This window comes from Dermacentor variabilis, chromosome 3 (genome assembly GCF_050947875.1).
Source record: "Dermacentor variabilis isolate Ectoservices chromosome 3, ASM5094787v1, whole genome shotgun sequence".
Taxonomy (NCBI): Eukaryota; Metazoa; Arthropoda; class Arachnida; order Ixodida; family Ixodidae; genus Dermacentor; species Dermacentor variabilis.
The window spans coordinates 70764431-70783987 of record NC_134570.1 but is presented as its reverse complement, the minus strand read 5'-3'; the positions used below and the strand labels follow the sequence as shown (position 1 = coordinate 70783987).

The following is a 19557-nucleotide window of genomic DNA, read 5'->3' as shown; positions in this document are numbered from 1 at the left end:
CGGCAAATGGTTCCTGTGAATGATGAGCTTCGCGAATGCAGCCCTGAATTCATGAGGGGCCGCACTGACACGTCCTTTGGTTCGTAAGAGCTGTTGGCGTTGGCTGATCGCCTTCGCTAATATGTCCAACGTTAGGAGTGGCTGGGGCCTCCTCTTAAAGACGTGTTCTAGCTTAATAAGATTTTCTCTCTGTTTCTGTGTCTGTGTGGCGTGCGTAGGGACCCAGATTCTACATGTAAACGAAAAGCTTTAGCACTGGCCTCGTGAACGGGACTGGCAAATGTATCTTATGGTGAATATATTTAACAGCTGGAAAGACACACAAAGCAAAGAAACTTAGACGACGATTCACGCATTAACTTTTAATAAGTAAGACATATAGCATTTTACAATGCTGTGCTTTGTGGGGATGCGCGACTCTCACGCGTCCCCTGATATGTCGTTTTCCCGCATAGCTCCCGTCTCCTGTAATCCGGCTTCGCCGCGTGGCCTGGTGCCCGCGGCAGTCGATGTGGTTGGAGCGCACTGCGAGAGATGGCGCGAGTGTGGCTTTGCTACCGCCACCTAACAGCGTGGTCAAGAGCGCGGAAAGGAGAAGGCTCTTCCTCTTTGGCTCGGGTTCGGAAAGCGGCGCGGACGTTCTGCGCGTGCGCCGATCCATGCTTCTGCGAGACCATCTCGCGAAGCCTACCGCGGAATAGACGAACACGATCGTTCGAACGCGCCACCATTCGCGTGACCGTACGCGCGGACGACCAGGCGTTGGTGTCCAGCATGGGGCGAGCATATTCGCTCGTTAACCGGTCGCGGTGAGTCGGACTTTCGCGATTTTTCGCGTGCCAATCGGCATGTTTTGTGGATAGCAACTCGGCTAGCAGGCGTTGTTCTATGAAAGGTGCAATAAATGCCCTTGTGATTGTTTGCACTACTGTGTTGTAGTTCCTTTGTCCCAAGAGCACGGGTGAGAACCCCACAGCTTGTAAAACTGACTCAGGAAGTCGCACGTGACGTCACACGACTCCCTCGATTAATGTCTCACAATTCACGTTGACGCCAGAATAATTTGTTTATTTCCGGAAAACCAGTTCCGTGGATTCTCGTGAGGTGGCGGAAGGTTCATGAAAGGTAAAATTGTCATCCACCTGAATCTATCACGAAGCTACAAAGGAAACCCACGGAAACTCATACGGCTTTTTCAGAAAGGAAACCTCGCCACTGAGGAACAATTTGCCCTGGTCCAGCCTTCGAACCCGGGACCAACGCCTTTCCGAGCTAACCAAGAGGCCAGCAGGCCGGAGCGCGAGGGCGAATTAATCGACAATCCGAAACACAGGGACACTGAATATGACAAATACGTCCTGCAGAATCCCGCAGGGTTGGTTTTTATAGATTCGCGATGCTTTTATACATTCGCAGTATCATTAAAATATTCTACGTAAGTAGTTTTAGAGGACACGTGAGACAACGTTATGATGCGGCAGCTGGGACGTGCTTAGTGCTAATTACGTAATGACGTCTTTGAGTTTGTGTGTGTAACCTAAGCACATTTAACAGACAAATAAGGCTATGAACATTTCGTAGCCTCTCGTTCTTGCACGAAACAATGCTCGGATGTTCTTTTCGACTTAAGAAAACACGATAAAGTTGAAACTCGCGAATTTTTTTTAGCACGGTCATACGAGTCTAGCAAAGCTGGCACGGGGACAAAAGCGAAACACGACACCGGGTCTTCTCTTCGCCGCATGCCGGGCACGAGTTGAAGGCGTTGGAAGGACTACAGGGTAATGCCCGTGCATTCGCTCGTGCCTTGGTAGTCATCCAAAAGAAGCTGCCGGGACAACAAACAGATTGCAAATTGGCGCTAGTCCAAGGAATGGTTCCGCTGCAGCGCCTATTGAAGGCAAGCAACCCGGAAGGCAAGGATGAATGCTCGCCAAGGGTCCGCAAAAGACAAGGACTGTCCTGTTTTAGCGCTATACAACGCAATAAATAGGATCGGGTTGAGGGGTAGAAATTACAGACGCGTGGATTCTCTCCCTCGTCTGTAGATCTGACGCTGGGTAGAGGTACGGAAGAAACGCTTTTTGTAAGATGTTGTGGAGTGTGGCGTATATCGAGGGCCGCCACCGGCTCGCTCAAAGTGCACGCTCGCTCCTGTATTCAGAAAGAAAGTTGTTACGCTAATGTTGATCGTAACAGCAGACGTTAGGCTATGAGTCTTCTTCAATGAGGCGATCGTGATGTTGGCCACACTACCGAAGGAAACCGGCCAATGGCAAACAGCACTTACGTACAAAGATCTCTGTGCATTCGGCCCCTGAGCAGGTTGATTGATTGCTTGATTGATTGATTGATTGATTGATTGATTGATTGATTGATTGATTGATTGATTGATTGATTGATTGATTGATTTAATGACAATGTTGGCAAAAAGTATGTCTACTTCGCAACATGTATATTTTTTCCATGAACACAGTGATAACTTGAGGTGAAGTGAACACGTACATTATGAAGCAGTTCGTTATCATTGCAGCGACCCCTCGCCCCGCCCCGCATAAGCGTCATCTGTCTTGCTTGCAGTTTGCGTTTCTTTCTTTCTTTCTTTCTTTCTTTCTTTCTTTCTTTCTTTCAACAAAGAGTGCCAGCTACTTTCAGATCATGATCGAACGGCATGCACGTATCAGTGAGACACAGAGCTCGTGACAGGAAAGTGACGATCGCTAAGCGCTAAACAAAGGAAAGGTACGCTAAACTGATGATGATTGTCCTTGGACTGCAACATACGTTTCAAAGGGCCTCTCTTTCCTTGTGTGGCAACTTTGTCTGCTTTAACAGCAAACTCAAGCGCACAACTTAGAAAGCTTATTGGGGAGCAGAAAAATTCCAGAGGTACATCATGACGCTCAGTAATCATTTGAAGGTTACGTGACGCCTTGCGCACATGCCATGAGAAGTCCTTCGTGAAGTGCTTCAGAGGTGTAGTTTATATCCTCCCCATGTCTTGCGGTAAAATGTACACATACCGGCCAAACCTAAATTTGCGTGAACGCTCACTTACGGGAACATGCTCATAAAGTAAACAAGAAAGATGACAAGGGCGCACATACGGTAGCCCAAGTTATGCGTGTGGTTGTGAGGCTCGTTTTTTTTTCGGGGACGAACATTGCAGATAGGGTCTGTAACAGGTCTTCGGATCTTGCTCTGGAAGCCGATGTTATTAAAAGCACAGGGATATTTGTATAAGTGTGCCGTCACTCGCACTTGTTACGTCAGAATATGAATTCTTGTGCAACCGTCTTTGGTATGCGTTCGTTGTTCCTGCGATAGAGCTGTATACTTATTGTGCGTGTACTTACCGTGATGATGTATATGTATAACCCTTCCCACTGTTCAACAGCTGTAAGTATAGCGCTTCTCTTTGTCGTATCTTCCAGTGTGCGTTGTAGATTGGTGCGTTAATTCCACTCATCAGCAATGCAAGACCAAATAGCCCAGCAATTACTCTTTTTAGGCCTCAATGGTCGTAAAAATTGAATATCTCTTAGTTTAGCCGTTCTCAGGCGATCTCTTTCCCAAGGAATGACCGAGCCACATGCTTCGCCATCTTACAAGATACAGCGCATTCAGCATGACATGCCTAATGGACTCATGACACAGAATGATATGAGCACGACAGGGCGGTCCTTCATCAAACTTCACACTGGATGCAGCAGCCTAGGCATGCGAGGTACATTCAACAGGTGTATTCCCTGCTTCTCCTAGAGCTCCAGCGAGCGCTGCGCCGACGTACTGCCCGTTATGATAGGCACTATTTAGAACAAAAAATAAAAATAAAAGAAAATAGAAAAATATAGTAAAGAACTTGTACATGTGAGAAACATGTAAGTCGCGTTCAATATGAGCTGTAACATGGCGCCCGTCGTCGAAGGGGCCTCAAGATTGCACGGCGTCACCAATAAAAAAATAAAAAAAACTAAACACCGTTTCATAAACTGCTACCTATTAAAGCGGATTTTCGTATGTCGGCGCCTCTCTGTAGCCTTGAAGCCTCTTAGACCCGGGCACCATGTTACAGCTCATATTGCACATGACTGTACGTCGCCTTTATTTTCATGAGAAGCATTATACGGCTACTCACACCGGAGTCCAGAGGTGGTGCTTTTCGGTGAGCATCAAAAGGATCACTTTAGCGTGCCCACAGACCCTAAAAAGTGCATAATATATCGAATATACGTGATGAGGAATGCAATAGACGACGTCCATGTTCCAAAATGTTCTCGTTAATTTTCTAGAACGAACTAAAACTCTCATTACAGCAGAAAGCGGACTTAGGTGAGGAGTGTGCGACCTATAGGAGCCAAATAAAGGTGCAAAGGCATGCTTTAGAAGTGTTCTTTGTTCGCAGAAGCGCATTCAGAGGCCATTCGGGGTCACAGGATTCCCTTAGGAGGGTCTGGGCGGCGCCACATATGTGCAGTGGGTGTCACGTGATAGGCGCGGCCCCGTGCTGTGTGTAGAGGTAGTTTGAGCAGAGATAAAAGTGGCGCGGCCGAGGAGGGCGAGCATTGCGCCCAAGCCGCTCGGTGAAGCGACAAACAACAAACGGCAGTAGGCTGCAGTCTTGTCGACGAGCACGACCTTCACGCATTTACGATAATTCATGTCAGGGAGTTTCGGCCTTTACTTCTTTTTTCTCTCTCTCGCTTACTGGTATTCCTGGAGAAGCATAAACGCTAGAAGACAATGCTGGAAAATGCATTGGTAAAAGATCTAGAGATACTTGACTGAAGTGTGGGAGGCGGATAACGAATTGCTCTCTGGAACGAATACCGATAGGATAGGCTCCCTTGATAAGCTCCGTGATTAAATACGAACTCATAGATGCGGCTCTTGAACGCCCGCAAGTGAGACTTCTTTGCTCACTATTGCTTCAAATGGGTTTCACTAAGCATATTTCAGCATAAAAGAAAGAAGGATAGCGGGTCATATGTGATAGCTGTCACTTGAACATCCAGAACTTCAATGTATGAAAAGCGAAGTGCCCAAGCAAGTACGCCTCTACTCGCTGAAATTTCTTCAAATTTTGTGCTTCAAGTCACATGGTCTCCTAGTACATGATACAGTGGGAATCTACGTTCTCAAGGATTGTCTTCCATTGTAAATTGCTCACACATAGTCGCACGTCCTTCTCAACTTGTTTTGTGCCGCTTTGCCTGCGTTTTATATCCTAATAATAATATTTGGGGTTTTACGTGCCGAAACCACTTTCTGATTATGAGGCACGCCGTAGTGGAGGACTCCGGAAATTTTGACCACCTGGGGTTCTTTAACGTGCACCTAAATCTAAGCACACGGGTGTTTTCGCATTTCGCCCTCATCGATATGCGGCCGCCGTGGCCGGGATTCGATCCCGCGACCTCGTGCTCAGCAGCCCAACACCATAGCCACTGAGCAACCACGGCGGGTGCGTTTTATATCTTGATTCGGTGTGGAATTGCATGCTTGTCTTTCAGACACCACTCATTAGGCCACGTTTACTGCGCTTTTCTTATTTGGGTGACACGAAAGAAAAAGAAAAAGAGAATTCGAAAAAAAAGAAATTACGAGGTTTTACGTGCCAAAACCACGACTTGATTATGAGGCACGCCGTAGTAGGGGACTCTGGTAATTTGGACCACCTGGGGTTCTTTAACGTGCACCTAAGTCTAAGTCCACGGGTGTTTTCGCATTTCGCCCCCATCGAAATGCGGCCGCCGTGGCTGGGATTCGATCCCGCGACCTCGTGCTTAGAAGCCCAATATACCATAACCAGGGCGGGTTGAAGACAGAATTTGAAAGAAATCGGGTACCACATACCCTTACGTTCTGTATTAATCACGTTGCTCTGGGACACCCAAGCCAACGTTGACAAAGGCTACCCTTGATGCCTGAACGCACTTCGAGCCAGTAGCTTCTATATTGACAAAAGAGGCCAGAAGTGTAATCTTACACGAAGTGGGACCTATTTGTTTGAAGCAGGCTTAGGTGTCATTCTTCCTTCAATTCTTTATTTTATCTCTGACATTCCTTTGATCTTGATGATCATTGTCGGGAAGCCACTACAACAACAGCCATGGCAAGGCATTCGCCCCTACTGCCGCTGTTACGCCCCTGTAAAAGTAATCTGGTTAACATTCTGTGCACGAAGTAGGAGGCTTCGTTCCCGAATCTTGCACGTCTTAGTCGAGACTTGGTAGTAGAAACGATAATTTAAAGTAGCCTGGAATTGATGCTTTATTTGCCCATATCGAAGGTACATAAGTAAAGATTTAGGAGTGAGGGTCTCGGCGTGAACTTCGGCATGGGCTTGTGCATAGACTACGATAACTCAGCTGTTAAAACGTTTATTGCGGCTACCATTTCCATTAAGAAGACACTGCAGCTTACCGGCCACCAGCAGGCGTTCGCGCGCGTGGACAGATAGCCATTAATTTCGGCTAACCCACGACCGCGGGAAAAAAAGTTAAGAAATAAAAAAGTAAATAAAAGGAAACAAGGAAAGAGGAGCTGAAGGCGGACATGCTTTCAATTATCTCACCTTGTAGATTTTTTCCTTGGTCGTTTCCGCCATCGCTCCTGCTTTTCACGACAGTGCTTCGCCGCACGCGTTCAACGCCAGGTAGTGCTCTCAGGCACAACAACAACTCCGTCGGCAAGAACTGTTGACGATGCCGAGCGCCTGTTCCGCAGCCAGCCGCTTCACTTCCAACAATGCCGCTCCTCCGGGCGACGCAGGGTGATTAAAATAACCCCCCGCTGTCTCGCACTTCCCCCGCGCTCTACGCTTTAAAGCGCACGTGGCCTACTCCAAAGCACTCCCCCCACGCACACAGACCGGGACTGCCTTGTTTCTTCCTTCCCTCCCCTGAAATGTTTGTTTTCTTCTTATCTTTCCGTTTGTTCCGCCGCGCCGAAGGCTCGGATAGTTTTGACTAATTGTCTGTCACGCCTGTACGCTTTGACGGAGGAGGACTGGCCGGCGTTTGCGACAAGGGCACACTGACCGACAAGACTTGCGAGATGAAGCATACTGTGGATTTATTACGAATAAAGAGTAAAGAGAGAGAGACGCAGAGAGAGACAGAGAGAGGATATTTTGTTTTGGCTAAGGGAGGCTGCGCGCTATCTTCGGTTTACTGTGAGCGCGCTTAATTCAGCCACTTGACATCTTCGCGACTCTGGGCGCGACGTACGGCCTTCGCCCGAGGTTTCGTATTTAGCTGATACGCGCTTTTGTGTTTTTGCACTGTTCGTTGTGGCGGCCCTACTTGACGAAACGAAAGCGGCCCGTCGGCTGCTATGGGCGCGCCGCGTGCAAGCGAAGTGCTGACTCCGTCCTTGACCGCTCACAGCTTGATTCGTCCGGGCGCGGCTGCACACGCGCAGCGCTAACTGATAACCTAATTCTGGCTTGTTTTAATTCACACCAGTCGAAAAGATTTCTCAGGCATCCAAAGAGTCATCAAGTGGCGCCCGCGAAAACCTGCCGCCTCACTTGCGAAACCTGAGCCTATAAGAAGCCTTTAGTCGCATCACAGCTCGAGTTCGTAACACGTGTGCTTTCTAGCGATACGCTATCGCGTGCAAGCTAGGCGATCCCGTTACACTGGAATGAAAATAGAGCGGTGCGGCTCCAAGACGACGTCGCAGGCTGCTGTTTGTAGGACGCGCTTGTTTTTACGAAGTTAGCCGAGCGTTACTCTCTTGCGATAGCGCCTTATTTGCGTGCTGGAAGGATTGATCACCGTAAGAAGCTGACAGACACTCAGAGAGACGGTCTTGCCGTGAAGTGGCGAAAGAGTGGTAATTTATTGTGCCACGTTGCATACAAGACGCCGACGTGACCTCGCAGAAGTTGCGTGCGTGCTATGAGGCTAAATTATCTGTCTAGCTAAGGGGGCGCCAGTGTTACTGAACCACCTCGGGGTTGTTTGCGTGCCAGGGGAAGCGATACTGCGACCACTCCTCGTAGTCGGTTTCGTGTGCAAAGAAGAAATTGCGCTGCTAACTGAATGCAAGGTCAATCAAAGGAAATCACCTAGAAGTCACGCAAACTGGGTAGATTTAAAGGGCCCCTCACCAGGCCACATAACAAATCTTGGTTATACGCTGGAAGAAGTTACGCGCCCTCTTTGGAGAGCTAAAAAAATTAAATTAGGGGGTTTTACGTGCCAAAACCACCTTCTGATTATGAGGGACGCCGTAGTGGAGGACTCCGGAAATTTCGACCACCTGGGGTTTCTTAAGGTGCACCTAAATCTAAGTACACGGGTGTTTTCGCATTTCGCCCCCATCGAAATGCGGCCGCCGTGGCCGGGATTCGATTCCGTGACTTCGTGCTCAGTAGCCCAACACCATAGGTTTGGAGAGCTCTACCGCAAGAATTTTTTTAATTGGTTCATTAATAGACAAGAAAGAAATACTTCAGTACAGCGAACCCATGATTTCAGGAGGTGAGCGTCACTGCCAACGAGGGCACTCTCTCCACTTGCGCCGTCTAGCCTCCGCAAACGAAATTCCTTCCCCGCGTTCTCCCATATACCGGAGCTGGAAGATTGCGTGACGGAAGCGTCATGGGCCCCCGCCTTCTTTTTTGTTTCTTATAGCCAAGCTGGCTAGCCGATTCGTTCATCCGCCCATTCGTCTGTCGCCTGTACGCCGAAAAATCCTCCTGCGCAACCCCATGCGCATGCGCAAAAAAAGAAGGGAAAGAGAGGCGCACTATCGCTATCGTTCCCCGCCGCAACTGAGAGCGCAGGAGCAGTAGTTGCTCTCCGGCTCCGAAATGGCAGGGCACGCGTCATGCGTACTCCTGAGCAGCAGGCAGCTTTCGATTAGCAACGCCGCGAGGAAAAGCGGGAGCAAGCTCGTCAACTCCGCGCCGATGCTGCAGCCAGGGCACGAAAACAGGCTCGTGAAGCCGAGCGCCAGAAGCAACTGCGTATCGAGGATCCGGCAGCCTACCGAGCCATCGTTTAATGAACCGTCGCTATGAACCCAGTGATAAACATTGGGGCCGCACGTTTCAGCTTCGATGGGTAACCATCTGTACGGTGTGCTTGGGCAATGATCTTTCTTTTTCTCTCTCGCTTTTTTCTGCGCGGCGCACTCCGCTGGCTGTCGCGCGCGCTCGTTTCTCGCAGCGCACGTTCTTGCGCTCTGTGCACGAGAACACCTGACTAGCGACACGAGTCAGTGCTAAACGAACCCTGAGGCAGACGCAAGTGGATCACAGACCATGTTTGCGTGCTGGAACTTGGTAGAAAATGGCATCGGTAATTTCGCTCTCAATGCGCACGATTGCTCGACGTGGGAACAAGCATACGAAACGGAAGCACACCTTTCTTTCTGCGGTGCGAAGCTTCTGTAAACATTACTTTGTCTATTGAAGCAACAAATTACAGAAATAACAGATTCTGCCTTGAATAGTTCTCGGAGCGTCACGTGTTGCTATTGGCGACGTCACAGCATATATATACATGTACGTAGGCGCACTTTGGTCATTCCCCCGTCTTGGAGCGCGGCGCCCGCGAGGAGAAAGGCAAACGGCGTCTAGTTTGAAATTTCAGCTCTTTCTGTGGCGCGCGGCGATGTAATACTTAGTAGGCACGATCGTTAGCGTGCATAGTATGCGCGGCGCTTGTCAGCTCAAAATGGCCAGACCTGGTGAGGGGCCCTTTAAGGGACACCCTCAGAGCGATAAAGTGGTAGCTTGAGCGAGTTGGTGATTCAATATCGACATGTCTGCATGCATAGAGCAAAAGACGAGAACAGAAGAAAGGACACAACACAGCGAAGCAAGGACACGTCACAGAAATTACACATGAGCGCCTGTGTTGTGTCCTTTCTCCTGTCCTTGACCTTTGCGCTGTGCAGACGTGTCAGTGTCCTTACAGTGGGCCATTTCCGAGGTATAAGCGGTGATGGCCAATTCAGGACGTCTTCCCAAAAGATTTCTCCGGCCTAAGCCCTCAAGATATGCTACGAAATACGTTGCTTGTTGATAGTGACCTATAGGAGTAGTGTGATCTATCTATCTATCTATCTATCTATCTATCTATCTATCTATCTATCTATCTATCTATCTATCTATCTATCTATCTATCTATCTATCTATCTATCTATCTATCTATCTATCTATCTATCTATCTATCTATCTATCTATCTATCTATCTATCTATCTATCTATCTATCTATCTATCTATCTATCTATCTATCTATCTATCTATCTATCTATCTATCTATCTATCTATGTGGCTAAATCTTTCGCGATATCGCATTGCTTGTAAAGAAGGCTGTTTACCATGCAGCGACGGCGCGAAAAAAATAGCTGCGGTCGCTCGCTCCCCAGAGCCACCTTCGTTGAAAACTGCCATATGCGTCGGCGACGGCCAAAGTAGCTTCTCTAATGTCAAAGTATCCTCGACCAAATCATTGCAATGGAAACAACCCGGAAACGCGGCAAAAGTTCGCACGTTGTTGTTTTACATCAAAATAGAATAAGTGTCGTGTTATGAGGTTACTAAGAGCGTTGGTCATTTAGGATTGCTCAATTAGTTCGCAGCTGACATGAGTGAAAGGCACACCACCTGGTAAACTATAGGAGGAGAGCAGGAAAGCGCTATCTTGAAGGCACCCAGAGTGGGGTGCCTCGATGTCACCCAGCCCACGATCGTGCCGATGCCGCGATGGGCGGCCAACTTCGCGGAACTAACGGAAACATTTCGCGGGATGGGTGCGGCAGAAATCACTCCGTCGCCGAGTGAAATTCGCGGTATCGACAGGAGCGTTCTTTAGCGCGTCCGTGCCAACACACCTCACAGTCGGAAGAAGACGACGTCGGCACGTACCAACGACCTCGTCTGAATTCCGTTCTTTTTGTCAATAAGGTTTAAGCCACACCTCAGCCAGTCGTCCTGGCGGAGGTATGCGTAATAATTTAGGCCACATGGCGTTGTTCAACGCACATCGAACTCTATCCGCACGCTTCTTTTAAAGCGAATAACTTTCTTTGGCTCTTTCGCCCTTCTTCGCGGCGATCGGTGACAGAAAGGTTGGTGGGGGCTGGAATTTAGCGAGTTGCGGGACGTGTTCATCAATGAACACCAAGCTCGTTGAAACGCACGTGCTCCCGCGCGAGAGCTTCGGGGCGTCCGAAGGTTTAGTTGCTGAGGCGCAGCACTGGGTCTATACTATACCCTTACACAGCTCTGTTCTCTACGAAATTACGCAATGAAACAACAAATGCTAGCTAATTATGCTCACTTCAACAAATACGCGGCTCCAAGCGCGTCGTTCCTTAAATAATGGGAATGACTTTCTAGGAGCTCTCGGCTATTCGTTTACATTGGCAGTCTTCGTCGATAGCTTCTGCACATGTTTTGTTTCATTTCTCTCTCTCTCTCTCTCTCTATATATATATATATATATATATATATATATATATATATATAATATTCTTTTTTTACTTTTTGTGTTTGCATTCCACCCTATAGTGTGATCACCTGGCATACTACTACGGTAGCTGAGGGACAAATATTTTATGCACATTGATAAAACTCCCAATCGAAGACGCCACGTATACCCTACTACGCGCATTGACTATGCCTTCCATATGCACCCGCTTGCTCCTCTCTCTCTTCATCCCCATACCCCTTTTCCCCAGTGCAGGGTAGCAAACCGAAGGTGCGTCCGGTTCACCTCCCTGCCTTTCTATCTCTCTCTCTCTCGTTCACTATTCATCCACTATTCTCTATCATCGACAACATCATCATCATCATCATGATTTTTATTTTCACCACTGGATACAAGGTGAAAACGGGAGCGCCGGAAAACTATGCCTCCGTAAAGCCCTATAGTATATATTCAAGAGTGCTGGCAACATTGAAGAATAAGCCGTCCCATGTTAACCAAATTTCCGAGTTTCGGGCACACTGACTCCATCAAAGAATCCAGAAACTCTGCTAAATGGAGTTAGGCAGGGAACAAGCAGCTACTCCCACAAAAAGAGGATTCACCGATGCTCCCGCTCCTTCTTGGAATGCCGTGTTAGAATGCAGCAGCCGCGTGTAAAACATTCAAGTCTCAAATTGTCAGCCGTAGAAAAGGCTACCTATTATCAGAGCCCTTTAATAAAAAAAACGTATTAAAGGTCTCCGGTTTTAGCTGGTGTTATATACATCTACTTCTTTGTTTCTCTAAGCTTCGCCGTTGATAACGTGAGAAAATAAAGGGCAAGAAAAATTAAAGAAATGCGCATTTGGATGACCACAACGGCATATACTATCAATAATGATAACAATGACAAATAAGGCAAATAAGACTGTAAATGTATTTATTGCACCCTCCTAAAGGTTTCACGCACGCACGGACGTACATAGCTACTGAGAGAAAGAGAGAAATAAAATAGAAAAAGACACCGCATAGAGCGTATAGTGCAATCGACATGAACTGTCGTCGCAGCGAAAATCGCTCAAGGCTTCAGTTGACCTTCTTACGTGACAGTGACCTATTAGAAAGACTATAATGATCCCATTCCGTCCCTTTTCATAATTTTTTTTTTCTCACGCTTTTATTTTTGTCACGCTCTTCTTTTCGTCTTTACTTCCCCTTTCCCTTCCCCTGGTGCAGGGTAGCAAACCGGAGGTTTTAACTCTGGTTAACCTCCCTGCCTTTCTCTAATTTGCGTCTCTTTCTCTCTCTGACCAGTTCAGATGGATTACCTGAAGAGTTGAACGTTATCTGCCCGACAAATGGCTATGTCTAGGTGGCTTCTGGGACACTGTTAGCTGGAACACCCACGTATCTGGCAGCTCACTTTAAGTTCGGTTATGTTGAAAGTGATGCAGGTCTTACGATTTCTGCTAAGCGAACGTAACGTTGGCAACGCGTGGCTTAAATTTTGCACTTGCAACATATACCCTACAGAGTGAATGATTAAAAAGTTGATTACTGAATATTCTCAATTACCTACCTGCCCATCGCGATTTGCCGGGCAAATAACGTCCGCCTTTTCTAAAGTGCACGTGGAAAGCCGGAACAACGCTGTCACAAGCGGTGTAAAAAAATTCAAATAAAAAATATTTAGACCTTAACAAATCAGGTGGTCCACACAGCAATCTTGCAAATGCAGGAGGAAAATGCACGAGTCAGAGTTTATCAGACTTGCATAATTTGCCTGCAAAACTTTATACTGGCAGCACCCACCCACACACGAATGACGACCTGTCTAATACAGAGGGGGGTCGCCTCGCTTAGTGTCTCGCGATAGCGATCTTACATAAGCAGCAAAACGTTTCGGTTGCACCGGTTTCTACACTATGTCTAAATGTCAAGTTTTGCTTTGCATCGATACAAGTGTTCTTTCACGGGGGCAAGTGCGCATGCAGTTTTCGAGAATGACTTTACTTCGCTATCTAGGTCGCTCGCTGTAGCTCGGTTGACTGAGCGCTTGTGCGGACATCCAATTCTTGTAAGTTCCAACAGCGGTTGGAATTTCATAGCTGGTTGTTACTTGAGTACGCTTGAAGTTCACTATACTTGGTACTAAACGCAGTCACTGTGGTATACACATACACTCACGTCAGCAAGTCCGTGTGAACTTGTAGAGAACAGCTTGGAAGGTTGCGGATGCTACAAAAACTGCTCGTGTAATCGCGAGTCAGATGACAATAAAGGATGTCGGCGAAAAGAAAATCCCGTAGGACAGTCAAAACACTTCTTGGTTGGTAGCGTGACGGGATTGTTGACGTTTTACGTGACATTTGACTGAAGAAAATGTGTGCCTATCCAGGTAGTGTGACTATGGCGCCGAATGAAATGAAGAGGTAAGAAGTCGATAAGTGAACTGAGACTTCCCTCATGCGTACGTATATACACGCTGAGGCTAATAGTATCAGTAAACGCTAATGTATATTGCTGTAAGCGACCTGGCTCCTACAGTTTCTATGCATTGCGTAATCGTCAGGTAAAGCGGCCGACTGAAATCACCAGGGATAGGCTGCTGCAAGAGATAAGCGGCACAGTCGTCATACAGCCACCCTTCGAAGTCATACGATTGCTGACAGCATAACCGCAAGGAGGGAGCAACACCGTTTGTAGACAAGGAAGACAAATACAGAAATGCGCAGTGGGGCAAGAAAGACTTGCCGCTGTTGCGCAGATAGCTTTTATTTTTTCATTCCTCTTTCAATTGCGACTTTATCTTTTATTTTTCTGTTTCGTACATCACCATGCACTTCCCGGTTAGGGGGGTAGGAATATCTTCGTTATTACTATATTATTATTATTATATTATGTTAATATTATTATAATATAATATTAATATAATATTAATGTTATATTACGCATCCAATGGTGGCCTTCAAAAAGGCCCTCCAGCACAATAGCCCTATAATCTGCTCAAGCATCTACTTTTTCCGGCAGAGCCCATCTCACGACAAACGTTGACGTTAATGCGATGAGCATTAAAACAATGTAGCGACATGCCGTATTGCCAGACGAAGTGGCAGTCTCGCTGCCAGCCACAAAGCCAAATGTAAACACGACAATATATATATTCCCTGGTGATTACATAAAATTCTATCATGCGCATACTCGATTTGTCAATAAGGTATTTATGTGTGTGCACGCCATGATAAATTGTTGTAAGCGTCATGGTTCCTGGTTGCTGTACATCGCGCACGCAGTTGTCAGGCCAGGAGGTTGACTCAACTGGCAAGGATGTGCTGCTGCAGGACATAAGTGTCACCGCCGCCACTCCACCGCCGTTCTTCCAAGTCATACGATTACTGATACCGTATCCGCAACGAAGGGGCAAAACCGTTTGTTCACAAGGAAGTCGAAGATTGCACAGTGTCGCGTGAAACTTGTCGTTGGTAACAGCGCATCTAGGGATTTGCCTCCACCTCTTCCTTTTCTTTTTGATTTTCATTTTAATTAGACGTATTCTTTGCGTTATGTATAACCAGGCACTTTCCGGTTGAGTGAGGTTATGTTGCTTCGTGTCTCGCCTCGTCTCGACTCGTCTCTGACCTCTTCAAATAATAAATGAGGTGTATGACGGCGCACTTTGAATCCAAGTCCCCCAGCACAGTGTCCCGATGCTCTACCCAATCATGCACTTTGTTTCGCTTTATAGAAGCCAATTATCTGCCCAATTCGCAACTCAAAGAGCGCAAATCGATCGAAGCCAACGTGAATAGCGAGAACATATAAAGCAGAAATCTTTTTTTGTCTCTGTCTCTTTCCTTACCTTGTAAACGTGAATATTGTCCTTTGCCTCGGGCATTGCTCTGAGCTGCCGTTCCTCGCCAAGTGAACGGCCGGTGGTGTTGCGGGTTGCAGAAGTTGCAGTACTGAAGTCCGAGTGTGCGGCGCGCGCCGGAACGCTCGCGTGAGCAGCGTGCTGTTGCCAAACCGGTCGGCAAAGATGATGTTTTTGTGCGGTAACAGAGGCTGCCGGGCATGCGTTGCTTGCTTTATTCTGCGCCTGCCATCCAGACGAGGAAATTATTGACATCTACTATATACGTATACTGGTGCCAGGCAGACGTGTTTGCGTCCACCGTCCTTCAATGGCAACGAGGTCGCGAACGCTCTTCGCTATACACGCGTAGCAGAAAGGGCGCAGTGAGGATTGGCTCTTGTGAAAGAAAAAATATCAGCGTACGCTCGGGCAGGCGTGCGCTTTCCACACGATATATGTTCTCGTCAGCGTTCTAACGTAAAAACAGGTCCTTGTTAGAATCATAAAACCATGACTGATGAAGCTTTCTTTCCTTCTTTCTTTCTTTCTTTCTTTCTTTCTTTCTTACAGAGTATCTAATCGCGCTCTTCGCCAGCGCATTAAGTATTGAGTAACATTGAGTAACATGTAACATGAGCATTACACATGTTTTGCCTTCTCTGAGAGCTTTCATACCCACGCGAAAGCACATACGCGTCAGTAACACAAAACCTGATGAACTGTCACTGTTGAAGCAATTACAACAAGCTGTTTTTAGCAATGTCCGGAGTCCTGAGTGTCGATTGAGACACTGCAGTGCTTACGGAAAAATTTTCCATGGACATGTTTCAGCCTCCCTGTGACTACAGTGTGGAAGAGGAAACAATCTGTCACATTTTGTTTCAGTGCCCATCTGTGGATTCTCTCATTCTTCGCTGGGCTCGGCCAGTTGGACGCCCGGCCTCTGTTGGAAAGAGATAGTTCTGAAACATATACGAGTGTCGGCTACATTGACTCGCTGGATCCCTAGCTGCAACTGCCGTCACAAATGTTCCACTCCGATGCGACATTGTCCTGCCGCCTCTGGATCGGGGTAGCATATACAAAAGCTTATTCGCTTCATATTAGAATGTTTGGCACACCTGTGTGCTTCGCCAGCGAGACTCCTGTCGCTTTTTATCATTGTGACATCCAGTGCCATCCTCTCCAGAATTCGTTAAACTGGCTAAGTTCAAGACTGTGGTCATTGCTGGCATATAGGGTGTATTAGCGAACACTTTCAATCTTTTTTTAAAGGTGGCCTGTGGCAGATAGCTTACTTCTAGTTTATTAGCCGATCTACTCGAAGCGGCGTACACTACTTGCACAAGAAAATGAAATGCAAAATTGAATAGTTAACAAGAATTCACTAATTAACATTTTAGCTATTATCTTATGACCCTTATTGCAGTTTACAAATTCTAGCAGTGGACTTCACAAGGCGGATCCACTTGGAACGAATTCTCAGGACGACACCAGCTTCGAGATATAAATTCCCGAACTTTGCGGAGAAACGCACTGGCGTTCCAGTTACTTGTGTGCTTCAGTGCATGAAACGACGTTTTGTTATCAAATTAACTGGAACACCAATGCATTTCTCCGCGAAGTTCAGGAATCTATATCTCGGAACTGGTGTCATATTGAAAATTCGTCCCAAGTGGATCCGCCTTGCGAACTCCATGGCTAGAATTCGGAAATTGCAATATGGGCCATAATGTAATTAGTTAAAACTTAATTAGTGATCTCTTTTAATTAGTCAATTTTGCATCTCAATTTTTTGTGCAAATATTGTCCGCCGCTTCGAGCAGACTAGCTCATGAAATGGAATCGTGATGTCAGCCATAGGCAACATTTAAAGGCTTTTGAAAGTGTTCGCTGAAACACCCTGTATAAAGCAACGAGGGCGTTGCCGGTGTAAGCCAAGACGACGGCTCTCTGCGACCGGTTACGGACTTGGTGCACACGTTCAAGCGCACGCGGAACAAGTGTTGTCTCTTTCTCTCTCTCCTCCTTTCTCTCTTTTCGTCTTCTATCCCATTTTTCTCCAGTGCAGGGTAGCAGACGGAACGTGCGTCCGGTTAACTTGCCTGCTTTTTCCTTGTTTCTCTCTCTCGCTCTCTCGCGACGTCACTCGCCAACATACCAGAAGGCCTTGCAAGCACTGCTGCGCTTCTTGCGATCCATCGGTCACCTATTACGGGAACGCTTTTATTATCCACCTATTATCCGCCTATTATCATTACGCACCTAGTACACGAAAGCTTTCCCATTTTATTTTCATATTATACTTTTCTTACTCCCCTCTCTGACTCCTTTCTCCCACCCATGGTAGCGAACCGTAGACTTTCACCCGACTAATCTCCCAGTCTTTTCTCTCACTCTTCAGCCTCTCTGTCGCTTGTATTTTGTTACTTTTTTTCGATAATTCGCGCAGTCGTGCAGGGGTCAGCAATGTTTGTCAGCCATTTCGTAAACTTGCCCTTACCATCACAGTTGCTTCTATTTATCTGATTTATATCGTTCCTGAACTTAGCACGTGTCGTGTAATATATGGGCCAACGTCTCTATTGGTTCGCAAACTTGCCGACGCGGCGCAGTTCCAGGTCAGGGACGGACCCGAACGTGGTGCAAAACACAACTCGGCTCCACGTGCCTGCGCTTCGGCCCCACGGGGCAACATTCTCACAGATCGGAGCGTTTCTTGCCAACACGCGATCTCGATAATATGCGCGCCGAGTGATAATTATCTTTGATAGCTACGGCTTCCCTATTGACTCTCCGCCAAATCGGTACGGTGCGGATGTTTGCCAAGGCCTGCGGCTTCGGTAACCAAAATAAGTTACTAATTATGCGCCCTTGTAAAGACAAAGAAGAAAATCACTTCAGATGAAGTGATAGTTCAGTTTTTCTTTTGCTCGCGTTATGCTGTGCCAAAAGTGTACGCAAACACGACGGAGTATAAGCGATTGCAATGATTAACAGGTTTAATCATAAAGACCATTACTACCGCTCATATTTCTAACGTATTAACTTTACTCCTTCGGTTACGCCTACGGTCGGGTCCTTTCATTTTCTCCTTTCCATACCTGACAATAGCATTGCAATATTTTGCGCATATGCGAATATGCCGCGCAATAGCCTTCGATGGACTAAAGATGTGCATTAGTGGCTTATAAGCAGCAGCTAAAAATATGCATACAGTAAAAGAGAAGCGACGAAAACATGCGAATGAACAATCACCAAAGGCGTCAGGGAAAGTATATCCCACCCGTCGTGTTGGCTCTGCTATAGGCACAGCGGGATCAAATCGACGCCGCGGTGCCCGCATTTCGATGGGGGCGAAAGGCAAAGACGCCCGTCTACCCGGCATTGAGTGCGTGTTAAAGAACCCCAGGTGGTCAAACTTATCCTAGAGTCCCCGCTACGGCGTGCCTCATAACCATATTATGGTTTTGGTACGTAAAACCCCAAAATTTGATTTTTAATCTATTTCCTGAAGCTAATGGCGCATTATATTGGGAGAACATGGAGCACTCAAACGCGTCCTCAAGTAATCTCTCAAGAACAGCTGCATTCCCATGGGCGAACAGGTGAAAGAGTGCATTAGCGGCAGAACAGGAGCACTTTGGCGACGTCGAGAACAGTCGGGAGCAGTTCTACTGCTCGCGCTCGAAAAGCGCAGTGCGAAGAAAGCTGCGTGACGTAAACGCGTGACATTATTTTATCTTGGTTGTGTTTCCGTTGTTTTAGCTCAGCGTGCAGCCAGTAATGGCGGCTGAGAAGTGAAGTTCGCGTGATAATCACCGCAGGAAGGTAAACGGCGTGGTCACGTGGTACACCCTCGCACCTGCTCACGGAGCGCATGAAACGTTTCAATGGGGAAGCGACCTGTTACACTCTCACTGCGCTACTGCTCTGCTCCTCACTGCTCTTTGCCTCCATTCTGGTTCTTCCAGCAAACTGCGCCTTAATAAGCTGGAAGCAAGCTGAGTGTCCAAGAAGCAATACGTGTAATTGAAACTGAATATAGGGGCGAAATCGACCAGAAAAAGACGGACTGCACGTACCTAACCATGATACGAGCACGGAAAGCACATGAGATGTAATGTATATGACAACAGCAGTGCACAATTCTGCACCACTTATAGACTTATCTTATTTGTACGGAGTAGTCAATGTAGTATATAAACAAAAGAAGCGCTTCCTAATTGATTATAAGTTCATCTTTGATTGTGCGCGTGCATGAGTATAGC

General features: G+C 47.1%; 1 protein-coding gene across 2 annotated transcripts in view; it reads right to left on the bottom strand.

The window, feature by feature from the left end:
- Positions 1-15428, bottom strand: part of LOC142575857 (calpain-A-like) — a 48013-nt gene extending 32585 nt beyond the window's left edge. The window contains exon 1 of one of the 2 annotated variants that reach the window (XM_075685560.1): positions 15293-15428. In XM_075685560.1, coding sequence (XP_075541675.1) covers positions 15293-15328 — 36 coding nt within the window. In that variant the 5' untranslated portion in view covers positions 15329-15428. Of the gene's footprint in view, positions 1-6577; positions 6770-15292 lie in introns of those variants that run through there. The other variant, XM_075685561.1, reaches the window with a different exon arrangement.
- Between the last annotated feature and the right edge of the window lie 4129 nt (positions 15429-19557).